At 62.4% G+C, this 25,661-nt stretch overlaps 1 protein-coding gene and 1 long non-coding RNA gene across 2 annotated transcripts; both read right to left on the reverse strand.

Moving 5' to 3' along the window:
* Positions 1-1,665: 1,665 nt before the first annotated feature.
* Positions 1,666-17,587, reverse strand: LOC127466190 (phosphoribosylformylglycinamidine synthase-like). The gene is made up of 10 exons (XM_051776786.1): positions 17,506-17,587; positions 16,385-16,490; positions 13,528-13,671; positions 10,609-10,752; positions 10,512-10,554; positions 10,070-10,143; positions 9,546-9,671; positions 8,916-9,169; positions 6,184-6,315; positions 1,666-1,855 (listed from the first exon to the last, which is right to left on the reverse strand). Exons 3-10 carry the CDS (start codon positions 13,584-13,586, stop codon positions 1,683-1,685), a joined length of 1,005 nt encoding a protein of 334 aa, XP_051632746.1. The 5' UTR covers positions 13,587-13,671; positions 16,385-16,490; positions 17,506-17,587; the 3' UTR covers positions 1,666-1,682.
* Positions 17,588-20,750: 3,163 nt separating this feature from the next.
* Positions 20,751-24,967, reverse strand: LOC127466189 (uncharacterized). The gene is made up of 3 exons (XR_007902645.1): positions 24,778-24,967; positions 21,600-21,738; positions 20,751-20,800 (listed from the first exon to the last, which is right to left on the reverse strand). It is a non-coding gene; the product is annotated as an uncharacterized LOC127466189 (long non-coding RNA).
* Positions 24,968-25,661: the final 694 nt, after the last annotated feature.

A 25,661-nucleotide genomic window follows, 5' to 3' on the forward strand; every position in this document is an offset into this window, starting at 1 on the left:
GGTTCAGGGGTGTTTAGGGGTATTTTAAGGTGGTTTTGGGGTATTTAGGGTAGTTTTGGGGTGTTTTGGGGTATTTGGGTGTATTTTGGGGTATTTTGGTGTGGTTTTGGGTATTTTAAGGTGGTTTTGGGGTGTTTTGGGGTGTTTTTTGGGCTCTCACTGGGCTCGGGGGGATTTTGGGGCGATTTGGGGTATTTTGGGGTGGTTTTGAGGTATTTGGGGGTAGTTTAGGGTGGGTTTGGGGTGTTTAAAGGTATTTAAGTGTGGTTTTGGGGTGTTTAGGGGTATTTTGGGGTGGTTTTGGGGTGTTTAGGGGTATTTTAGGGTGGTTTGGGTATTTAGAGGTATTTTAGGGTGGTTTTGGGGTGTTTTGGGGTATTTTGGTGTGGTTTTGGGGTATTTTAGGGTGGTTTTGGGGTGTTTTGGGGGTATTTTGGGGTGGTTTAGGGGTGTTTTGGGGTATTTCAGGGTGGTTTGGGGGTATTTTGGGGTGGTTTTTGGGTATTTTGGGGTGTTTTGGGGTGGTTTTGCGGTATTTTGGGGTATTTTAGGGTGGTTTTGGGGTGTTTTGGGGTATTTTGGGGTGGTTTAGGGGTGTTTAGGGGTATTTTGGGGTGGTTTTTGGGGTCTCACCGGGCTCAGGGGGTATTTTAGGGTGGTTTAGGGGTGTTTTGGGGTATTTTAAGGTGGTTTTGGGGTGTTTTGGGGTATTTTAAGGTGGTTTTTGGGTATTTACGGGTATTTTAGGGTGGGTTTGGGGTATTTAGGGGTATTTTGGGGTGGTTTTGGGGCATTTTTGGGGTGGTTTAGGGGTGTTTGGGGGTATTTTAGGGTGGTTTTGGGTATTTAGGGGTATTTTAGGGTGGTTTTGGGGTGTTTTGGGGTATTTTTGGGTGGTTTTGGGCTCTCACTGGGCTCGGGGGGTATTTTAGGGTGGTTTTGGGGTATTTTGGGGTGCTTTTTGGGGTCTCACCGGGCTCAGGGGGTATTTTAGGGTGGTTTAGGGGTGTTTAGGGGTATTTTAAGGTGGTTTTGGGGTATTTTGGGGTATTTTGAGGTGGTTTTGGGGTATTTAGGGGTGGTTTTGGGGTGTTTAGCGGTATTTTGGGGTGGTTTTGGGGTGTTTTGGGGTATTTTTGGGTGGTTTTGGGCTATCACCGGGCTCGGGGGGTATTTTAGGGTGGTTTTGGGGTATTTTGGGGTATTTTAAGGTGGTTTTTGGGTATTTAGGGGTATTTCAGGGTGGTTTTGGGGTGTTTAGGGGTATTTTGGGGTGGTTTTTGGGTATTTAGGGGTATTTTGGGGTGGTCTTGGGGTGTTTAGGGGTATTTTAAGGTGGTTTTTGGGGTATTTTGGGGTGGTTTTTGGGGTATTTCAGGGTGGTTTTGGGGTGTTTGGGGGTATTTTGGGGTGTTTTTTGGGCTCTCACCGGGCTTGGGGGGTATTTTGGGGTGATTTGGGGTATTTTAGAGTGGTTTTGGGGTATTTGGGGGTATTTTAGGGTGGTTTTGGGGTGTTTAGGGGTACTCTAAGGTGGTTTTGGGGTATTTTGGGGTGTTTTGGGGTGTTTTTTGGGTTCTCACCGGGCTCGGGGGTATTTTAGGGTGGTTTTGGGGTATTTTAAGGTGGTTTTGGGGTATTTTGGGGTGGTTTTGGGGTGTTTTGGGGTGGTTTTGGGGTATTTAGGGGTATTTAGGGGTATTTTGGGGTGTTTTTGGGCTCTCACCGGGCTCGGGGGGCTCCTTCCTGACGTGCTGGTCCTCGAGGGCCCCGATTCCGCCGCTGAACATGATGGGTTTGATCCACTCCCGGCGCTGCCCCCCGGGCAGGACCTGCCCAAAGGAGCGGGCGAAGCCTGGGGGGGCAAAAAAACCCCAAATTCACCCCAAAAATCCACTCGGGGCACCCAAAAACCCCAAAAATCACCCCAAAATCAACCCAAAATAACACCAAATCACCCCAAAATCACCCCAAACATCGACTCAGGGCACCCAAAAACCCCAAATCTCCCCAAACCACCCCAAACCCACCTGAAATCACCCCAAAAACTGACTTAGGGCACCCAAAACCCCCCAAAATCGCCCCAAAATCATGCCAAACCCACCCAAAATCACCCCAAAAATGGACTCAGGGCACCCAAAACCCCCAAAATCACCCCAAAATCACCCCAAATCACCCCAAAATCCCCCATATCTACCTAAAATCACCCCAAAAACTGACTCGGGGCACCCAAAATCCCCAAAATCACCCCAAAAATCAACTCGGGGCACCCAAAAACCCCCAAAAATCACCCCAAAATAACCCCAAATCACCCCAAAATCACCCCAAAAACTGACTCGGGGCACCCAAAACCCCCCAAAATGGCCCCAAAAATCAACTCGGGGCACCCAAAAACCTCCAAATCGCTCCCAAACCACCCCAAAATTACCCCAAAACCACCCCAAATCCACCCAAAATCACCCCAGAAACCGACTCAGGGCACCCAAAAACCCCCAAGTTGCCCCCAAATAACCCCAAATCGCCCCAAAAACCAACTCAGGGCACCCCAAAACCCCCAAATCACCCCAAAATAACCCCAAATCCACCCAAACCCACCCCAAAACCACCTGAAATCGCCCCAAAAATCCACTCAGGGCACCCAAAACACCCCAAACCCACCCCAAAATAACCCAAAACTTCCCCCAAACAACCCCAAACCTCCACCAAATGACCCCAAATCTCCCCCAAATGATCCCAAATCTCCCGCAAATGACCCCAAACCTCCCCAAATCACCCCTAAAACCCCCCAAATCTCCCCCAAACGGCCCCAAATCTCCTCCAAATGACCCCAAATCTCCCAAAAATGACCCCAAACCTCCCCCAACTGACCCCAAACCTTCCCCAAACGACCCCAAATCTCCCCAAACCTCCCCCAAATGACCCCAAACCTCCCCCAAATGATCCCAAATCTGTCTCAAACCTCCCCAAATGACCCCAAATCTCCCCCAAATGACCCCAAATCTCCCCCAAATGATCCCAAATCTCCCGCAAATGACCCCAAACCTCCCCAAATCACCCCCTAAACCCCCCAAATCTCCCCCAAACGGCCCCAAATCTCCTCCAAATGACCCCAAATCTCCCAAAAATCTCCCAAAAATGACCCCAAACCTCCCCCAACTGACCCCAAACCTTCCCCAAACGACCCCAAATCTCCCCAAACCTCCCCCAAATGATCCCAAAGCTCCCCCAAACCTCCCCAAACCTCCCCCAAATGCCCCTAAATCTCCCACAACTGACCCCAAATGACCCCAAACGACCCCAAACCTCCTCCAAATGACCCCAACTGACCCCAAATGATCCCAAACACCCCAAAATTTCTGTGGGGTGTCCCCAGCCCCCCCACCTGCCAGCAGGGGCTCCCCAAATTTGTTCCCATACTCGCTGGGGGGGTCCCCAAACCTCCCCAAAGTGACCCCAAACCTCCCCCAAATGACCCCAAACCTTCCCCAAATGACCCCAAATAACCCCAAACCTCCCCCAAATGACCCCAAATGCCCCCAAAGCCCCCCAAATCCCCCCCAGCCCCCCACCTGCCAGCAGGGGCTCCCCAAATTTGTTCCCATAGTCACTGGGGGGGTCCCCAAACCTCCCCCAAATGCCCCTAAATCTCCCCAAAGTGACCCCAAACCTCCCCAAAATGACCCCAAATCTCCCCCAAATGACCCCAAACCTCCCCAAAACGACCCCAAACCTCCCCCAAATGATCCCAAATCTGTCTCAAACCTCCCCAAATCTCCCCCAAACGACCCCAAATCTCCCCAAAACCTCCCCAAATCTCCCCCAAACGACCCCAAATCTCCTCCAAATGACCCCAAACCTCCCCAAATCACCCCTAAACCCCCCCAAATCTCCCCCAAAACCTCCCCAAACCTCCCCCAAATGACCCCAAACCTTCCCCAAATGACCCCAAACCTTCCCCAAATGACCCCAAATAACCCCAAATCTCCCCCAAATGACCCCAAATGCCCCCAAAGCCCCCCCAGCCCCCCCACCTGCCAGCAGGGGCTCGCCAAATTTGTTCCCATAGTCACTGGGGGGGTCCCCAAACCTCCCCCAAATGCCCCTAAATCTCCCCCAAATGACCCCCAAACCTCCCCAAAATGACCCCAAACCTCCCCCAAATGATCCCAAATCTGTCTCAAACCTCCCCAAATCTCCCCCAAACACCCCCAAATCTCCCCCAAATGACCCCAAACCTCCCCAAATCAGCCCTAAACCCCTCCAAATCTCCCCCAAAACCTCCCCAAACCTCCCCCAAATGCCCCCAAATGCCCCCAAATGCCCCCAAAGCCCCCCAAATCCCCCCCAGCCCCCCCACCTGCCAGCAGGGGCTCCCCAAATTTGTTCCCATAGTCACTGGGGGGGTCCCCAAACCTCCCAAAGTGACCCCAAACCTCCCCAAAGTGACCCCAAACCTCCCCAAAATGACCCCAAACCTCCCCCAAAGTGACCCCAAATCTCCCCCAAATGACCCCAAACCTCCCCCAAATGACCCCAAACCTCCCCCAAATGACCCCAAACCTCCCCCAAATGCCCCTAAATCTCCCACAACTGACCCCAAATGACCCCAAACGACCCCAAACCTCCCCCAAATGATCCCAAATCTGTCTCAAACCTCCCCAAATCTCCCCCAAACGACCCCAAATCTCCTCCAAAAGCCTCCAAATCTCCCCCAAATCACCCCAAATCTCCTCCAAATGACCCCAAACCTCCCCCAAATGACCCCAAACCTCCCCCAAATGATCCCAAATCTGTCTCAAACCTCCCCAAATCTCCTTGAAATCACCCCAAACCTTCCCCAAATCACCCCAAATCTTCCCCAAATCACCCCAAATCTTCCCCAAATGACCCCAAATCTCCTCCAAATGACCCCAAACCTCCCCCAAACCTCCCCCAAATCTCCTCCAAATGATCCCAAATCTGTCTCAAACCTCCCCAAATCTCCTCCAAATGCCCCCAAAATCTCCCCCAAATGACCCCAAACCTCCCCCAAATGACCCCAAATCTCCCCCAAATGACCCCAAATCTCCCCCAAATGACCCCAAACCTCCCCAAAGTGACCCCAAACCTCCCCAAAGTGACCCCAAACCTCCCCAAAATGACCCCAAACCTCCCCAAAATGACCCCAAACCTCCCCCAAATGACCCCAAACCTCCCCAAAATGACCCCAAATGCCCCCAAATCTCCCAAAGCCCCCCAAATCCCCCCCAGCCCCCCCACCTGCCAGCAGGGGCTCCCCAAATTTGTTCCCATAGTCACTGGGGGGGTCCCCAAACCTCCCCAAAGTGACCCCAAACCTCCCCAAAGTGACCCCAAACCTCCCCCAAACGACCCCAAATCTCCTCCAAATGACCCCAAACCTTCCCCAAATGATCCCAAATCTCCCCCAAACCTCCCCAAACCTCCCCCAAATGATCCCAAATCTCCCACAATCGACCCCAAATGATCCCAAACCTCCCCCAAATGATCCAAAATCTGTCTCAAACCTCCCCAAATCTCCCCCAAACGACCCCAAATCTCCCCCAAACGACCCCAAATCTCCCCCAAACGACCCCAAATCTCCCCCAAAACCTCCCCAAGCCTCCCCCAAACGACCCCAAACCTCCCCAAAGTGACCCCAAACCTCCCCAAAGTGACCCCAAACCTCCCCAAATGACCCCAAACCTCCCCAAATCACCCCTAAAACCCCCCAAATCTCCCCCAAAACCTCCCCAAACCTCCCCCAAACAACCCCAAATCTCCCCAAATGCCCCCAAATCCCCCCCAGCCCCCCCACCTGCCAGCAGGGGCTCCCCAAATCTGTTCCCATAGTCGCTGGGGGGGTCCCCAAACCTCCCCAAAGTGACCCCAAACCTCCCCAAAGTGACCCCCAAACCACCCCCAAATGACCCCAAACCTTCCCCAAATGATCCCAAACCTTCCCCAAATGACCCCAAATCTCCCCCAAAAGCCCCCAAACCTCCCCCAAATGACCCCAAACCTCCCCAAATCACCCCTAAACCCCCCCAAATCTCCCCCAAAACCTCCCCAAACCTCCCCCAAATGACCCCAAATCTCCCCCAAATGACCCCAAATGACCCCAAATCTCCCCCAAATGACCCCAAATGCCCCCAAAGCCCCCCAAATCCCCCCCAGCCCCCCCACCTGCCAGCAGGGGCTCCCCAAATTTGTTCCCATAGTCGCTGGCCCCGTCGCTGGCCCCGATGGCAACTTCCAGGGGGCGGGCGAAGGATTCGGGGTACGGGAGCCCCCCGTCCTCCCACGGCTGCTCGTACCCTGGGGGGGGAAAAGGGGGATTTGGGGGGGTCCTGGGGAGGTTTGGGGGGGATTTGGGGGGATTTGGGGGGACCTGGGGGGGGTTGGGGGGGAGCTGAGGGGGTTTGGGGGGGATTTGGGGGAGTTTGGGAGGGTTTGGGGGGGATTTAGGGGGATTTGGGGGGGATTTGGGGGGCCCTGGGGGGGTTTGAGGGGGGGTTTGGGGGGGACTGGGGGGTCCTGGGGAGGTTTGGGGGGGATCTGGGGGGGATTTGGGGGAGTTTGGGAGGGTTTGGGGGGGATTTAGCGGGGTTTGGGGGGGAATTGGGGGGGTTTGGGGGGATTTAGGGGGGGTTGGGGGGCACTTGGGGGGTCCGGGGGGGGTCGGGGGTACGGGAGCCCCCCGTCCTCCCACGGCTGCTCGTACCCTGGGGGGTACAAAGGGGGGTCAGGGGGGGATTTGGGGGGGGTCCTGGGGAGGTTTGGGGGGGATTTGGGGGGTCCTGGGGGGGTTTGGGGGGGATTTGGGGGGGGATTTGGGGGGCCCTGGGGGGGTTTGGGGGGGAGCTGGGGGGGTTTGGGGGGGATTTGGGGGAGTTTGGGAGGGTTTGGGGGGGATTTAGGGGAGGTTTGGGGGGAATTTAGGGGGGTTTGGGGGGGAATTGGGGGGGTTTGGGGGGATTTAGGGGGGTTTGGGGGGTTTGAGGGGGGGTTTGGGGGGGACTGGGGGGGATTTAGGGGGGTTTGGGGGGGATTTAGGGGGGTTTGGTGGGTCCTGGGGGGGTGTGAGGGGTCTGAGGGGGGGTTTGGGGGGGGATTGGGACGGTGTGGGGGGGATTTGGGGGGGATTTGGGGGGCCCTGGGGGGGTTTGAGGGGGGGTTTGGGGGGGATTTAGGGGGTTTGGGGGGATTTAGGGGGGTTTGGGGGGAAATTGGGGGGAGTTTAGGGGGGCCCTGGAGGGGTTTGGGGGTGTGTGGGAGGGTCTGGGGGGTCCTGGGGAGGGAATTGGGGGGGTTTAAGGGGGTCCTGGAGGGGGTTGGGGGGTCCTGGGGGGGTTTAGGGGGGTCCTGGGGTGGTTTGGGGGGGTCTTGGGGGAGTTTGGGGAGTCCTGGAGGGGGTTTGGGGGGTCCTGGGAAGTTTTGGGGGGATTTTGGGAGTTTTGGGGGGGATTTGGGGGGTCCCGGGAGGGTTTGGGGGGTCCTGGGGGGGATTGGGGAGTTTGGGGGGTCATTGGGGGGATTTGGGGGGGTCCCGGGAGGGTCTGGGGGGGATTTTGGGGGGATTTTGGGAGTTTTTGGGGTGGTTTGGGGGGTCCTGGGAAGATTTGGGGGGGAAATTGGGGAGATTTGGGGGGTCCTGGGAGGTTTTGGGGGGGATTTGGGGGGGATTTTGGGAGTTTTGGGGGGATCTGGGGGGATCCTGGGGTGGTTTGGGGGGGTCTTTGGGGGGTTTTGGGGGGTCCTGGGGGGGATTTCGGGGGTCCCGGGGGGTTTTTTGGGGGTCCCAGAGTGGGGGGAGCCCCATTTGGGGGGAAGTTTGGGGGTCCCGGGGTCGGATTTTGGGGTCTTTTGGGGTGGTTTTGGGGTCAGAGGGTTTTGGGGGGGCTGAGCTCAGATTTTGGGGTGGGTTTGGGGTTATTTTGGGGTATTTTGGGGTATTTTGGGGTGGTTTCGGGTGGTTTTGGGGTATTTTGGGGTGGTTTTAGGGTCAGGGGGTTTTTGGGGGTGCCGAGCTCAGATTTTGGGGTGGGTTTGGGGTTATTTTGGGGTATTTTGGGGTATTTTGGGTATTTTGGGGTGGGTTTGGGGTCAGGGGGGTTTTGGGGGTGCCAAGCTCATTTTTTGGGGTTATTTTGAGGTATTTTGGGGTATTTTGGGGTGTTTTGGGTTCAGAGAATTTTTGGGGGTGCCGAGCTCAGATTTTGGGGTATTTTGGGGTATTTTGGGGTGTTTTGGGGTCAGAGGGTTTTTGGGGGTGCCGAGTTCATTTTTTGGGGTTATTTTGGGGTATTTTGGGGTGGTTTTGGGGTATTTTGGGGTATTTTGGGGTGGTTTTGGGGTCAGGGGGTTTTTGGGGGTGCCGGGGTCATTTTTTGGGGTTGTTTTGGGGTATTTTGGGGTATTTTGGGGTGTTTTGGGGTGGTTTTGGGGTCAGGAGGTTTTTGGGGGTGCCGAGATCATTTTTTGGGGTTATTTTGGGGTATTTTGGGGTATTTTGGGGTGGTTTTGGGGTCAGGGGGTTTTTGGGGGTGCCGAGCTCATTTTTTGGGGGTATTTTGGGGTATTTTGGGGTGGTTTTGGGGTATTTTGGGGTATTTTGGGGTATTTTGGGGTATTTTGGGGTGTTTTAGGGTCAGGGGGTTTTTGGGGGTGCCCAGGTCATTTTTTGGGGTTATTTTGGGGTATTTTGGGGTCTCACCTGGCAGGAGGAGGTTCCCGAAGCAGTGCCGGGGGGTTGGGGGCTCCGGGGGGTTTTTGGGGGTGCCGAGCTCATTTTTTGGGGTTATTTTGGGGTATTTTGGGGTGGTTTTGGGGTATTTTGGGGTGGTTTTAGGGTCAGGGGGTTTTTGGGGTGCCGAGCTCATTTTTTGGGGTTATTTTGGGGCGTTTTGGGGTCTCACCTGGCAGGAGGAGGTTCCCAAAGCAGTAGCCCGCGGTGCCGGCGATGACGTGGGCCCCCCTGCCCGTGCACTGCACGTCCCGGATCCGCCCCCCCGTCCCGGTGGTGGCCCCGCTGAAGGGGGCCACGGCTGCCGGGGGGCGGGGCCAGCTCAGGACACGCCCCCCTCCCCGGGTTGAGCAGGCCACGCCCACCCTGATCATGCCCCGCCCAAAATCTCCCCCCCCGCGCAAAGCCACGCCCACCCCGCCCAGTCTATGGGGAGGGGGTGTGGCCAGGGAGGACACGCCCCCTCCTGGCCACGCCCCTCTGGTCGTGACCACTGGCCACGCCCTCTGAGCACACCCCGGTGACATCATCGCTGACCACACCCACCACTGGCCACGCCCTCTGACCACACCCTGATCACCTCCCTGACCACACCCACTGACCACACCCATCACTGACCACACCCCGACCACACCCTCTGACCACACCCACCACTGACCACACCCATCACTGACCACACCCCCTGACCACACCCATCACTGACCACACCCTCTGACCACACCCACCACTGACCACGCCCTCTGACCACACCCTGATCACCTCCATGGCAACACCCACTGACCACACCCATCACTGACCATACCCACTGACCACACCCATCACTGACCACACCCCCTGACGACACCCATCACTGACCACACCCTCTGACCACACCCACCACTGACCACGCCCTCTGACCACACCCTGATCACCTCCATGGCCACACCCACTGACCACACCCATCACTGACCACACCCACTGACCACACCCCCACTGACCACACCCCTGACCACACCCACTAACCACACCACTGACCACACCCCTGACCACACCCATCACTGACCACACCCTCTGACCACACCCTCTGACCACACCCTGATCACCTCCCTGACCACACCCCCCACTGACCACACCCCTGACCACACCCACTGACCACACCCCCACTGACCACACCCATCACTGACCACACCCACTGACCACACCCCTGACCACACCCATCACTGACCACACCCTGTGACCACATCCTGATCACCTCCCTGACCACACCCACTGACCACACCCATCACTGACCACACCCCTCACTGACCACACCCTCTGACCACACCCTGATCACCTCCCTGACCACACCCCCTGACCACACCCATCACTGACCACACCCACTGACCACGCCCACTGACCACACCCACCACTGACCACACCCACTAACCACCCCACTGACCACATCCATCACTGACCACACCCACTGACCACGCCCACTAACCACCCCACTGACCACACCCACCACTGGCCACACCCTCTGACCACACCCTGATCACCTCCAGACCACACCCCCTGACCACACCCATCACTGACCACACCCCTGACCACACCCATCACTGACCACACCCTCTTCACCTCCATGACCACACCCTCTGACCACACCCATCACTGACCACACCCCTGACCACATCACTGACCACACCCATCACTGACCACACCCTCTTCACCTCCATGACCACGCCCTCTGACCACACCCATCACTGACCACACCCCTGACCACATCCCAGACCACACCCATCACTGACCACACCCTCTGACCACACCCACTGACCACACCCATCACTGACCACACCCTCTGACCACACCCATCACTGACCACACCCCTGACCACACCCACCCCTGACCACGCCCCCTGGCCACGCCCACCTGTGGGGAAGTTGTGTGTCTCAGCCGTGAACGTGACGTGTCTCACGCTCGTCCTCTTCTCGAAGGGGCTCGGCCGGGAGGGGTCCCGGGGCCACAGGGCCGTCACCGGGACCCCCCGGATGGCACTGGGGGGGACACGGGGGGGTCAGGGACCCCAAAATAGCCCAAAAATACACCAAAATCCACCCAGGGACCCCAAAATCCACCCAAGAGCCTCAAAATCCACCCAGGGACCCCAAAACCCTCTGGTGTCACCCCAGGGGTCCCGGGGCCACAGGGCCGTCACTGGGACCCCCCCAGATGGCACTGGGGGGGACACGGGGGGGTCAGGGACCCCAAAATATTCCCAAAATCCCCCCCAGGGACCCCAAAACCCCACCCTGGAACCTCAAACCCCACCCAGGGACCCCAAAACCCTCTGGTGTCACCCCAGGGGTCCCGGGGCCACAGGGCCGTCACTGGGACCCCCCAGATGGCACTGGGGGGGACACAGGGGGGGTCAGAGACCCCAAAAGAGCCCAAAAATACTCCAAAAAACCCACAGGGACCCCAAAAAACCCCCAGGGACCCCAAAACCCACCCAGGGACCCCCAAACTCCACCAGTGTCACCCAAACCTTGTCAGGGTCACCCGGGACCCCCCAAATGGCACTGAAGGGGACACGGGGGGGTCAGAGACCCCAAAATATTCCCAAAATCCCCCCCAGGGACCCCAAAACTCCCCCAGGAACCTCAAACCCCACCCAGGGACCCCAAAACCCTCTGGTGTCACCCCAGGGGTCCCGGGGCCACAGGGCTGTCACTGGGACCCCCTGGATGGCACTGGGGGCGACACGGGGGGGTCAGGGACCCCAAAAGAGCCCAAAAATACCCCAAAAACCACCCAGGGACCCCAAAACCCCACCCTGGAACCTCAAACCCCACCCAGGGACCCCCAAACTCCACCGGTGTCAACCAAACCCTGTCAGGGTCACCTGGGACCCCCCGGATGGCACTGGGGGGACACGGGGGGGTCAGGGACCCCAAAAATACCCCAAAAACACCCCCAGGGACCCCAAATCCACCCAGGAGCCTCAAAACCCACCCAGGGACCCCTGAACCCTCCCAGTGTCACCTCGGGGGTCCCGGGGCCACAGGGTCGTCACTGGGACCCCCCTGATGGCACTGGGGGGGACACGGGGGGGGTCAGAGACCCCAAAATAGCCCAAAAATACTCCAAAAACCCACCCAGGGACCCCAAAACCCTCCCAGTGTCACCCCAGGGGTCCCGGGGCCACAGGGCCGTCACTGGGACTCCCCTGATGGCACTGGGGGGGACACGGGGGGGTCAGGGACCCCAAAAGAGCCCAAAAATACCCCCAGGGACCCCAAATCCACCCAGGAACCTCAAAACCCACTCAGGGACCCCCAAACTCCACCGGTGTCACCCAAACCCTGTCAGGGTCACCTGGGACCCCCCGGATGGCACTGGGGGGGACACGGGGGGGTCAGAGACCCCAAAAAGAGCCCAAAAATACCCCAAAAACCCACCCAGGGACCCCAAAACTCCACTGGTGTCACCCAAACCCTCTCGGTGTCACCTGAGGGGTCCCCAAACCCTCTCAGGTGTCCCCAAAACCCCCCCAAACCCCCCCAGGTGTCCCCAAATCCCCCCAGGTGTGCCCAAACCCCCCCAAACCCCCCCAGGTGTCCCCAAACCCCCCCAGGTGACCCCAACCCCCCCCAAACCCCCCCAGGTCCCACCTGGAGTTGTCCCAGAACCTGATGACGTTGTTGGGGTGACTGGAGCTCTGGGTCCCCCCAAACCCCCCCAGGTGACCCCAAACCCCCCCAGGTGTCCCCAAACCCCCCCAAACCCCCCCAAACCCCCCCAGGTCTCACCTGGAGTTGTCCCAGAACCTGATGACGTTGTTGGGGTGACTGGAGCTCTGGGTCCCCCCAAACCCCCCCAGGTGTCCCCAGACCCCCCCAAACCCCCCCAGGTGTCCCCAAACCCCCCCAAACCCCCCCAGGTGTCCCCAAACCCCCCCAGGTGTCCCCAAACCCCCCCAGGTCCCACCTGGAGTTGTCGCAGAACTTGATGACGTTGTTGGGGTGACTGGACTCCTGGGTCCCCCCAAACCCCCCAGGTGTCCCCAAACCCCCCCAGGTGTCCCCAAACCCCCCCAAAGCCCCCCAAACCCCCCCAATGTCCCACCTGGAGTTGTCACAGAACTTGATGACGTTGTTGGGGTGACTGGAGCTCTGGGTCCCCCCAAACCCCCCCAGGTGTCCCCAAACCCCCCCAGGTGACCCCAAACCCCCCCAGGTGACCCCAATGTCCCACCTGGAGTTGTCCCAGAACCTGATGACGTTGTTGGGGTGACTGGAGCTCTGGGTCCCCCCAAACCCCCCCAGGTGACCCCAAACCCCCCCAAACCCCCCCAGGTGACCCCAAACCCCCCCAAACCCCCCCAGGTGTCCCCAAACCCCCCCAGGTGACCCCAAACCCCCCCAAACCCCCCCAGGTCCCACCTGGAGTTGTCGCAGAACCTGATGACGTTGTTGGGGTGACTGGAGCTCTGGGTCCCCCCAAACCCCCCCAGGTGTCCCCAGACCCCCCCAGGTCCCACCTGGAGTTGTCGCAGAACCTGATGACGTTGTTGGGGTGACTGGAGCTCTGGGTCCCCCCAAACCCCCCCAGGTGTCCCCAAACCCCCCCAGGTGACCCCAAACCCCCCCAGGTGACCCCAAACCCCCCCAAAGCCCCCCAATGTCCCACCTGGAGTTGTCGCAGAACCTGATGACGTTGTTGGGGTGACTGGAGCTCTGGGTCCCCCCAAACCCCCCCAGGTGTCCCCAAACCCCCCCCAGGTGTCCCCAAACCCCCCCAAACCCCCCCAGGTGACCCCAATGTCCCACCTGGAGTTGTCGCAGAACCTGATGACGTTGTTGGGGTGACTGGAGCTCTGGGTCCCCATGAGCTGCTGGAACAGGGACCCCCCCGGGGCCTCCCGGCCGTCGACCACCAGGCGGCCCTTGAAGAACCAGTGGCGGCTGTGCTCGCTGGGGACGGGGGTCATAGGGGTCATGGGGGTCACAGGGGTCAACTGGGGTCATCAGGGGTCACCAGGGGACAATTGAGGACAATTGGGGACAATGGGGACACAGGGACACTTGGAGAACCAGTGCTGGCTGTGCTCGCTGGGGACAGGGACAGAGGGGTCATAGGGGTCACAGGGGTCAACAGGGGTCAACTGGGGTCATCAGGGGTCAACAGGGGTCATCTGGGGTCATCAGGGGTCAACAGGGGACAATTGAGGACAATTGGGGACAATGGGGACACAGGGACACTTGGAGAACCAGTGGTGGCTGTGCTCGCTGGGGACGGGGACAGAGGGGTCATGGGGGTCAGCTGGGGTCATATGGGGCATCAGGGGTCATCAGGGGTCACCAGGGGTCATCAGGGGTCATCAGGGGTCACCAGGGGTCAATTGGAGACAATGGGGACACAGGGACCACCAGGTGACCCTTGGAGGACCAGTGCTGGCTGTGCTCGCTGGGGACAGGGACAGAGGGGTCAGCAGGGGTCAGCTGGGGTCATCAGGGGTCAGCTGGGGTCAACTGGGGTCACCAAGGGACAATGGGGACACAGAGACCACCAGGTGACCCTTGGAGAACCAGTGGTGGCTGTGCTCGCTGGGGACAGGGACAGAGGGGTCAGCAGGGGTCACAGGGGTCACCAGGGGTCATCTGGGGTCAACTGGGGTCATCTGGGGTCAATTGGAGACAATGGGGACACAGGGACACTTGAAGGACCAGTGGCGGCTGTGCTCGCTGGGGACAGGGGTCATAGGGGTCATAGGGGTCAGCTGGGGTCATCAGGGGTCATCTGGGGTCATGGGGACACTGTCACAGGGTCATGGGGACAATGGGGACACAGGGACACTTGGAGAACCAGTGGCGGCTGTGCTCGCTGGGGACAGGGACAGAGGGGTCAGCAGGGGTCACGGGGGTCATCAGGGGTCAGCTGGGGTCAGCTGGGGTCACCAGGGGTCATCAGGGGTCAACTGGGGTCACCAAGGGACAATGGGGACACAGGGACACTTGGAGGACGAGTGCTGGCTGTGCTCGCTGGGGACGGGGACAGAGGGGTCACCAGGGGTCACAGGGGTCATCTGGGGTCAACAGGGGTCATCTGGGGTCAATGGGGGTCATCAGGGGTCATGGGGGTCAACTGGGGTCAACTGGGGTCATCTGGGATCACCAAGGGTCATCAGGGGTCACCAGGGGACAATTGAGGACAATGGGGACACAGGGACAGGGGTCACAGGGGTCACGGGGGTCACAAGGACATCGAGGGGTCACAGGGGTCACAGGGACAATGACGGGGTCACAGGGGTCACAGGGGTCACAGGGACATTGAGGGGTCACAGGGGTCACAGAGACAATGACAGGGGTCACAGAGACAATGACAGGGGTCACAGGGGTCACAGGGGTCACAGGGGTCACAGGGGCCAGAGGGGGGTTTTCAGGGGTCTCAGGAGGGTTTTGGGGTTCCCAGGGGTGTTTTTGGGGGTTTTTGGGGTTCCCAGGGGTGATTTTTTTGGGTTTTTGGGGTTCCCAGGGGTGGTTTTGGGTTTTTTTGGGGTTCCCAGGTGTGTTTTTGGGTTCCCAGGTGTGTTTTTGGGGGTTTTTGGGGTTCCCAGGGGTGTTTTTGGGTTCCCAGGTGTGTTTTCTGGGGTTTTTGGGGATCCCAGGGGTGTTTTTTGGGGTTTTTGGGGTTCCCAGGTGGGTTTTTTGGGGTGTTTTGGGGTGTTTTGGCCCCACCTGTTGCTCTGGGCCAGGTCAAAGCCCTGCAGGGATGTGGGATTTGGGGGGGTTTTGGGTTCCCAGGTGTGTTTTGGGGTTCCCAGGTGTGGTTTTGGGGATCCCAGGTGTGGTTTTTTGGGTTTTTTGGGTTCCCAGGGGTGTTTTTTGGGTTCCCAGGTGTGTTTTTGGGGTTCCCAGGTGTGTTTTCGGGGGTTTTTGGGGTTCCCAGGGGTGTTTTTGGGGTCCCAATGTGTGTTTTTGGGGTTCCCAGATGTGTTTTCGGGGGTTTTTGGGGTTCCCAGGGTGTGTTTTTGGGGATTCCAGGTGTGTTTTTTGGTTTTTTTTGGGTTCCCAGGGGTGTTTTTGGGGGTTTTTGGGGTTCCCAGGTGTGTTTTTGGGGATCCCAGGTGTGTTTTTGGGGTTCCCAGGTGTGTTTTGGGGGGTTTTTAGAGATCCCAGGTGTGTTTTTGGGGGGTTTTTGGGTTCACAAGTGGGGTTTTTGGGGTTCCCAGGTGTGTTTTTGGGTGTTTTTGGGGTTCCCAGGTGTGTTTTTGGGGGTTTTTGGGGTTCCCAGGTGTGTTTTTGGGGTTCCCAGGGGTTTTTGGGGTTCCCAGGTGTGGGTTTGGGGGTTTTTGGGGTTCCCAGGGGTGTTTTTGGGTATCCCAGGGGTGGTTTTTGGGGTTTTTGGGGTTCCCAGGGGGGTTTTTGGGGTTCCCAGGGGTGTTTTTGGGGTTCCCAGGGGTGTTTTCTGGGGTTTTTGGGGATCCCAGGTGTGTTTTTGGGGATCCCAGGTGTGGTTTTGGGGGTGTTTTTGGGGTGTTTTGGCCCCACCTGTTGCTCTGGGCCAGGTCGAAGCCCTGCAGGGATGTGGGATTTGGGGGTTTTTGGGGATCCCAGGTGTGTTTTCTGGGGTTTTTGGGGATCCCAGGTGTGTTTTTGGGGTGTTTTTGGGGTGTTTTGGCCCCACCTGTTGCTCTGGGCCAGGTCGAAGCACTCGACCGACGTCGGGTTCCGGCCGATCCTGTGGAAGAGCCTCGTGTAGAACTCCAGGTCCCAGGGGTCAAAGGCCAGGCCTGGGGGGCACAGGGGGGGTCAGGGGGGGTCAGGGGGGCCCCCAAAAACCCCCCCCAAAATCAGGGAGACCCCCAGGGGCAAAGCTGGGGGGGGGGGAACAGTCAGAGACCCCCAAAACCCCCCCAAAATCAGGGAGACCCCCAGGGGTCAAAGGCCAGGCCTGGGGGGCACAGGGGGGGTCGGGGGGGTCAGGGGGACCCCCAAAAATCATGGAGACCCCCCAGGACCCCCCAAAAATCGGGGAGACCCCCAGGGGGCAAAGCTGAGGGGAAAAAGGGTCAGGGAGGGTCCCAGAGACCCCCAAAATCAGGGAGACCCCCCAGGGGTCAAAGGCCAGGCCTGGGGGGCACAGGGGGGGTCGGGGGGGGTCAGGGGGACCCCCAAAAACCCCCCCAAACCTCAGGGACACCCCCAGGACCCCCCAAAAATCAGGGAGACCCCCAGAGGCAAAGCTGGGGGGGGGAACAGTCAGAGACCCCCAAAACCCCCCTAAAATCAGGGAGACCCCCGGGGGTCAAAGGCCAGGCCTGGGGGGGGGGGGGGTGACATGGCTGGGGGGGTTTCAGAGGGACCCCAAATGTCCCCCCAGAGCCCCCCCAGGACCCCCAAAGTCCCCCCACAGCTCTCCTGGACCCTGTGGACCCCCCAGGAACCCCCCCCAGACCCTCCTGAGACCCCCCCCCCAAACCCTCTGGGACCCCCTCAGGACCCCCCAAACCCCCCAGGACCACCCCCCCTCGGACCCCCAAACCTCCTGAGACCCCCCAAACCCCCCCAGGACCCCCTCAGTGACCCCCCTAAAACCCCCCAGGCCCCCCCAGACCCCCATACCCAGTTCCTTGTCTGCCGTCTCCAGGACCCTCTCCCCCCCCCTGGGTTGGGGGTCTCGGGGGTCCCACAGCCCCCCCAGACCCTCAGGACCCCCCTGAGCCCCCCACCAGGACCCCCCCTAAACACCCCCAGAGCCCCCCAGGACCCCCCAAACCCCCCCAGACCCCCCCGGACCCCCCCTACCCAGCTCCTTGTCCGCCTTCTCCAGGGCCCCCCCGCCCCCACCCCCCAGGACGTCGATGGTGGTGACATGGGGGGGGTCCCGGGGGTCCCACAGCCCCCACAGCCCCTCAGGACCCCCCCTAAGACCCCCAGAGCCCCCCCTGAACCCCCCAGACCCCCCCGGACCCCCCTACCCAGCTCCTTGTCCGCCTTCTCCAGGACCCTCTCCCCCTCCCGGGTTGGGGGTCCCGGGGGTCCCACAGCCCCCCCAGCCCCTCAGGACCCCCCTAAGACCCCCAGACTCCCCCCAGGACCCCCCTACGACCCCCAGAGCCCCCCCAGACCCCCCCAGACCCCTACCCAGCTCCTTGTCAGCCTTTTCCAGGACCGTCTCCCCCCTCCCTGGGTTGGGGGTCCCGGGGGTCCCACAGCCCCCACAGCCCCTCAGGACCCCCCTAAAACCCCCAAATGCCCCCCAGACCCCCCTAAAATCCCCCAGACCCCCCGGGCCCCCTACCCAGCTCCTTGTCCACCTTTTCCAGGGCCCTCTCCCCCTCCCGGGTTGGGGGTCCCGGGGGTCCCACAGCCCCCCCAACCCCTCAGGACCCCCCTAAAACCCCCCAAATGCCCCCCAGACCCCCCTAAAACCCCCCCAAAACCCCCCCAGACCCCCTACCCAGCTCCTTGTCTGCCTTCTCCAGGGCCCCCCGGCCCCCCCCCAGGACGTCGATGGTGGTGACCGGGGCGGGGGTCCCCGGGGGTCTCGAAGCTCTCCAGGGGCTCAGGGTAGAGCTGCTCAGTCATGGGGTCCCTCAGGACCCTCCCCAGGCGCTCCCGGACCCCCGGCCCGGGGGGGGCCTCCAGCTGGAAAAGGGGAGGGGGGGGGCACAGGGTCAGTCCCTGAAAGGTGGGACCCCCCTCCCCAAAAAAAAGATGGGAGCCCCCCGAGTGACCCCCCCAAAAGGTGGGACCCCCCTGAGTGACCCCCCAAAGGTGGGACCCCCCCCAAAAAAAGATGGGAGCCCCCCAAGTGACCCCACAAAGGTGGGACCCCCCCAAGGGACCCTCTGAAAAGTGGGACCCCCCCCAAGTGAACCCCACAAAGGTGGGACCCCCCTGAGTGACCCCACAAAGGTGGGACCCCCTCCCAAAAAGATGGGACCCCCCCAAGTGACCCCCCCATAAGGTGGGACCCCCCCAAAGTCACCCCCTGACAGGTGGGACCCCCCAAAATCACCCCCTGAAAGGTGGGACCCCCCCAAGTGAACCCCAAAAGGTGGGACCCCCCCAAAGTCACCCCTCAAAGGTGGGACCCCCCTGAGTGACCCCAAAAAGTGGGACCCCCCCTGAGTGACCCCCCAAAAGGTGGACCCCCCCTGAGTGACCCCCCAAAAAGGTGGGACCCCCCTGAGTGACCCCCCAAAAGATGGGACCCCCCAAAGTCACCCCTGGTTGGTGGGACCCCCAGGGACGATCCCCCAAAAGGTGGGGACCCCCCCGAGTGACCCCCAAAAGGTGGGACCCCCAAAGTCACCCCCCAAAAGGGGAGACCCCCAAAGTCACCCCCTTGATAGTGGGGACCCCCAAGGACGATCCCCCAAAGGTGGGACCCCCCTTGAGTGACCCCTTGATGGTGGGACCCCCAAAGTCACCCCCTGACAGGTGGGACCCCCCCCCCAGTCACCCTGTTGATGGTGGGACCCCCCAAAGTCACCCCCCCAAAAGGTGGGACCCCCCAAAATCACCCCCTGACAGGTGGGACCCCCCAGGGACGATCCCCCAAAAGGTGGGACCCCCCCGAGTGAACCCCTGAAAGGTGGGACCCCCAAAGTCACCCCACAGAAGGCGAGACCCCCCCCCAAGTCACCCCAATAGGTGGGGACCCCCCAAATCACACACCCCTGTGCCCCCAAACCCCCCCCTTGTGCCCCCCAACTGCCACCCCCGTGCCCCCAAAGCCCCCCCTGTGCCCCCAAACCCCCCCCGTGCCCCCCAAACCCCCCGGTGCCCCCTCCGTGCCCCCCCTGAGTCCCCCAAACCCCCCCCATGCCCCCAAACCCCCCCCCGGTGCCCTCAAAGCCCCCCCAAACCCCACTTTGTGCCCCCCAAACCCACTCCTGGGCCCCCAAACCCACCCTTTGTGCCCCCAAACCCCCCCCCGGTGCTCCCCCCGTGCCCCCCAAACCCCCCCCGTGCCCCCCCTGTGCCCCCCCATGTCCCCAAAGCCCCCCTTGAGGCCCCTCAAAGCCCCCCAAACCCCGCTTTGTGCCCCCCAAACCCTCCTCTGTGCCCCCCAAACCCACCCTTTGTGCCCCCAAACCCCCCCCCGGTGCCCCCCCCGTGCCCCCCAAAGCCCCCCTGTGTCCCCCCCGTGCCCCCCCCATGTCCCCAAAGCCCCTCTTAAGCCCCTCAAAGCCCCCCAAGACCCTCCTCTGTGCCCCCAACACCCCCAAACCCCCCCCCGGTGCCCCCCCCGTGCCCCCAAAACCCCCCTTGTGCCCCCAACTGCCCCCTCGTGTGCCCCCAAACCCCCCCGTGCCCCCCCGTGCCCCCCAAACCCACCCTTTGTGCCCCCAAACCCCCCCCAACCCCCTCCCGTGCCCCCCCGGTGCCCCCCAAACCTGCAGGAGAGCCTCCGGGAGCGTTCGAGGCGCCGGACGCGGCTCAGCCCCGCGGCGTGACAGAGGGACACGGCGTTGGTGGAGAGGGGGGTGCAGACCCCCAACCTAAAATAACCCCCCAGACCCACATCAGCACCCCCAGACCCACATCAGCACCCCCGGACCCCCCAAGACCCCCCCTGGACCCCCAACCTAAAATAACCCCCCCAAACCCCCCCGTGACAGAGGGACACGGCGTTGGTGGACAGGGGGGTGCAGACCCCCAGCCTGGGGAGACCCCCCCAGACCCACATCAGCACCCCCAGACCCACATCAGCACCCACAGACCCCCCAGAGACCCCCCCTGGGACCCCCAACCTAAAATAACCCCCCCAGGACCCCCCAGACCCACATCAGAACCCACAGATCCCCCCCGGGACCACCAACCTAAAATAACCCCCCCAAACCCCCCAAACCCCCCGGGATCCCCCCAAAGCCCCCCCTGTGACAGAGGGACACGGCGTTGGTGCTCAGGGGGGTGCAGACCCCCAACCTAAAATAACCCCCACAGACCCACATCAGCACCCCCAGACCCACATCAGCACCCACAGACCCCCCCTGGGACCCCCAACACCCACAGACCCCGTGGGATCCCCCAAATCCCCCCGTGACAGAGGGACACGGCGTTGGTGGAGAGAGGGGTGCAGACCCCCAGCCTGGGGAGACACCCCCAGACCCACATCAGCACCCCCAGACCCACATCAGCACCCCCAGACCCCCAGAGACCCCCCTGGGACCCCCAAACCCCCCGGGATCCCCCCAAATCCCCCCCGGGACAGAGGGACACGGCGTTGGTGGATAGGGGGGTGCAGACCCCCGACCTAAAATAACCCCCCAGACCCACATCAGCACACCCCCAGACCCACATCAGCACCCCAGACCCACATCAGAACCCCCAGACCCACATCAGCACCCCAGACCCACAACAGCACCCAGAGACCCCCCCCGGGACCCCCAAAGCCCCCAAAATCACCCCTGGGACCCCCAAACCCCCCAACCACCCCCCTGGGACCCCCCTAACCCCCCCTGGGACCCCCAAACCCACCCCTGGGACCCCCCCAGGACCCCCATAACCCACCCTGGGACCCCCAAAGCCCCATAACCACCCCTGGGACCCCCAAACCCACCATAGGATCCCCCCAGGACCCCCCTAACCCCCCCTGGGACCCCCAAAGCCCCCCAGAATCACCCCTGGGACCCCCATAACCCACAACAGGACCCCCCCCAGATCCCCAAAATCACCCCTGGGACCCCCATAACCCATGACAGCCCCCCTGGGACCCCCAGAACTACCCCTGGGACCCCCCCAGGATCCCCATAACCCACCCTCGGACCCCCATAACTCCCCATGGGACCCCCAGAACTACCTTGGGACCCCCAAAATCACCCCTGGGACCCCCCAGGACCCCCCTAACCCCCCTGGGACCCCAAAGCCCCCCAGACCCCCCCAGGTACCTGGGCCCGATCTCGAGCATGGACGTGGGGCCCGCGGGGGCTCAGGAAGGATTTGGGGCCACGTCGTCGCCCCCCCCAGGGGGGGACCCCAAGATCCAGCGCAGCACCCGCCACTCCTCCGGGCCAGGGGGGGCCTCCCCTGCGGACCCCCAGCGTTGGGGCACCCCCAGAGACCCCCCCTGAGACCCCCCAAAGACCCCCCAGACACCCCCCGGGACCCCCAAACTGACCCCAAAACAGGGGACCCCCCCAAATCCCGCAGACCTTGGGACCCCCCAAACACCCCCCGGGACCCCCCAACTCCCCCCCGACCTTGGGACCCCCCCAAAGACCCCCCAGAGACCCCCCGGGACCCCCAAACTGACCCCAAAACAGGGGAGCCCCCCCAAATCCCCCAGACCTTGGGACCCCCCCAAACACCCCCCAAAGACCCCCGGGACCCCCAAACTGACCCCAAAACAGGGGGACTCCCCCCAAATCCCCCAGACCTTGGGACCCCCCCAAACACCCTCGGGACCCCCAAACACTCCCCAAACATTGGGACCCCCCCCAGATGCCCCCCAAAAAACTGGGACCCCCCAAAGACCCCCCGGGACCCCCAAAATCCCCCCCCAACCCCCCTGACCTCCCCACCCAGGAACATCCAGGGGACCCCCCAGACCCCAACCCAGCCCCCCCTCCTGAGACCCCCCCAAACCTCCCCGAATCCCCCAGACCCCCCAACCCCCCCCACGACCCCAGACCCCCCAGACGCCCCCAGGACCCCCCCAGGACCCCCAAATCGTCCCCAAATCCCCCCCAACCTCCCTGACCTCCCCACCCAGGTACATCGAGGAGACCCCAGACCCCAACCCAGCCCCCCCTCCTGAGACCCCCAAACCCCCCCGAATCCCCCAGACCCCCCCAAGCCCCCAGACCCCCCCAGACCCCCCCAGACCCCCCAGGACCCCCCAAGCCCCCCCATACCTGCCCAGCCCCAGGTAGTAGCAGAGCTCCCAGGAGACCCCCCAGACCCAACCCAGCCCCCCCTCCCCGGGACCCCCAAACCCCCCTGGACCCCCAAACACCCCAGACCCCCCCAGACCCTCTGAGACCCCCCCGGACCCCCAAACACCCCCCAGGACCCCCAAAATCCCCCCAAACCCTCCCCAGACCCCCCTGACCTCCCCACCCAGGTACATCCAGGGACCCCCCCGACCCCAACCCCAGCCCCCCCTTCTGAGACCCCCCAAACCCCCCCGAATCCCCCAGACCCCCCCACACCCCCAGACCCCCCCAGACCCCCCCAGGACCCCCCCAGGACCCCCAAATCGTCCCCAAATCCCCCCCAACCTCCCTGACCTCCCCACCCAGGTACATCCAGGAGACCCCCAGACCCCAACCCAGCCCCCCCTCCTGAGACCCCCCAAACCCCCCCGAATCCCCCAGACCCCCCCAGACCCCCAGACCCCCCCAGGACCCCCAAACACCCCCCAGGACCCCCAAAATCCCCCCAAATCCTCCCAGACCCCCCTGACCTGCCTATCCAGGGACCCCCCCAACCCCAACCCAGCCCCCCCTTCTGAGACCCCCCAAACCCCCCCGAATCCCCCAGACCCCCCAAGCCCCCCATACCTGCCCACCCCAGGTAGTAGCAGAGCTCCCAGGAGACCCCCAAGACCCGAACCCAGCCCCCCCTCCTGAGACCCCCAAACCCCCTCGAATCCCCCAGACCCCCCCAAGCCCCCAGACCCCCCCCCCAGACCCCCCCAGGACCCCCAAAGACCCCCAAAGACCCCCCAGGGCCCCCAAAATCCCCCCAAACCCCCCTGACCTGCCTATCCAGGGACCCCCCGACCCCAACCCAGCCCCCCCTCCTGAGACCCCCAAACCCCCCTGAATCCCCAGACCCTCCCAAGCCCCCAGACCCCCCCCAGACCCCCCCAGGACCCCCAAACACCCCCCAGGACCGCCAAATCCCCCAAATCCCCCCCAGACCCCCCTCACCTGCCCAACCAGGTACATCCAGGGGACCCCCCAGACCCCAACCCACCCCCCCCTCCTGAGACCCCCCAAACCCCCCCGAATCCCCCAGACCCCCCCAAGCCCCCAGACCCCCCCAGGACCCCCCAGGACCCCCCAGGACCCCCAAATCCCCCCAAAACCCCCCAAATTCCTCTCAGACCCCCTGACCTCCCCACCCAGGTACATCCAGGGGACCCCCCCCAGACCCCAACCCAGCCCCCCCCTCCTGAGACCCCCCAAACCCCCCCGAATCCCCCAGACCCCCCCAGACCCCCCCACAACCCCAGACCCCCCCAAGACCCCCAAACCCCCCCCAGGACCCCCAAAATCCCCCCAAATCCTCCCCAGACCCCCCTCACCTGCCCACCAGGAGACCCCAGACCCCAACCCAGCCCCCCCTCCCGGGACCCCCAAACCCCCCCGAATCCCCCAGACCCCCCCAAGCCCCCAGACCCCCCCAGACCCCCCCAGGACCCCCAAACACCCCCCAAACACCCCCCAGGACCCCCAAATCCCCCAAATCCCCCCCCAAACCTCCCTGACCTCCCCACCCAGGTACACCCAGGGGACCCCCCAGACCCCAACCCAGCCCCCCCTCCTGAGACCCCCAAACCCCCCCGAATCCCCCAGACCCCCACACACCCCCCAGACCCCCCCAGGACCCCCAAAGACCCCCCAAAGACCCCCCAGGGCCCCCAAAATCCCCCCCAAACCCCCCTGACCTGCCTATCCAGGGACCCCCCGACCCCAACCCAGCCCCCCTCCTGAGACCCCCAAACCCCCCCGAATCCCCAGACCCCCCCAAGCCCCCAGACCCCCCCAGACCCCCCCAGGATCCCCCAAACCCCCCCTGGACCCCCGTACCTGCCCACCCCAGGTAGTAGCAGAGCTCCCAGGAGACCCCCCAGACCCCAACCCAGCCCCCCTCCTGAGACCCCCCAAACCCCCCGAATCCCCCAGACCCCCCCACACCTCCAGACCCCCCCAGGACCCCCAAAATCCCCCCCAACCCCCCTGACCTCCCCATCCAGGTACATCCAGGGGACCCCCCAGACCCCAACCCAGCCCCCCCTCCTGAGACCCCCAAACCCCCCCGAATCCCCCAGACCCCCCCAAGCCCCCAGACCCCCCAGACCCCCCCAGACCCCCCCAGGACCCCCCAAGCCCCCCGTACCTGCCCAGCCCAGGTAGTAGCAGAGCTCCCAGAAGACCCCCGTGACTTTGGGCTCGGCCGCCTTCGCCGCCTTGAGGGGGGACCCCAACCCCGAGGGCACCCCCAGGTCGGGGACCCCCCCCTCGGGACCCCCCCCCAGCGCCGCGGGGGGGTCGGGCCGGACGTACAGACGGAGCAGCTGCATCTGGGGGGGGGGGGGAAAGGGGGGTTGGAGGGGGGGGAGACCCCCGAAAAGTAACCCAGGAGCCCCCGAAAGTCCCTGAAAACATCCCCAGGACCCCCCAAAACACCCCCGGGACCCCCAAAAACTCCCTCAAAACACTCCCGGGACCCCCAAAAACACCCCCGGGACCCCCCAAACCTTCAGAGTCACCCCCAGGACCCCAAAACACCCCCAGGACCCCCAAAAACTCCCTCAAAACACTCCCGGGACCCCCAAAAACACCCCCAGAACCCCCCAAAACACCCCCGGGACCCCCCAAAACTCCCTCAAAACACTCCCAGGACCCCCAAAACACCCCAGGACCCCCGGGGAACCCCCAAAACACCCTCAGGACCTCCCAAAATGTCCCCAGGACCCCCCAAACCTTCAGAGTCACCCCGGGGACCCCCCAAACCCCCCAGAGACGCCCCCAAAACCTCTCAGAGACCCCCCAACCCCCCGCGGGACCCCCAAAATCTTCAGAGTCACCCCCGGGGACCCCCAAAAAACCCACCCAGAGACCACCCAGACAACCCCCAAGACCCCCCCAAAACCTCAGGGGACCCCCAGAGACCCCCCGAAACCCCCCCCTGGGACCCCCAAAACCTTCAGAGTCACCCCCGGGGACCCCCAAAAACCCCCCCAGAGACCCCCAAAAACCCCCCAGAGACCCCCCCAACAA

Source organism: Manacus candei, unplaced genomic scaffold (assembly GCF_025592945.1).
Source record: "Manacus candei isolate 608988 ecotype Guabito, Panama unplaced genomic scaffold, ASM2559294v1 h1tg000636l, whole genome shotgun sequence".
Classification (NCBI taxonomy): domain Eukaryota; kingdom Metazoa; phylum Chordata; class Aves; order Passeriformes; family Pipridae; genus Manacus; species Manacus candei.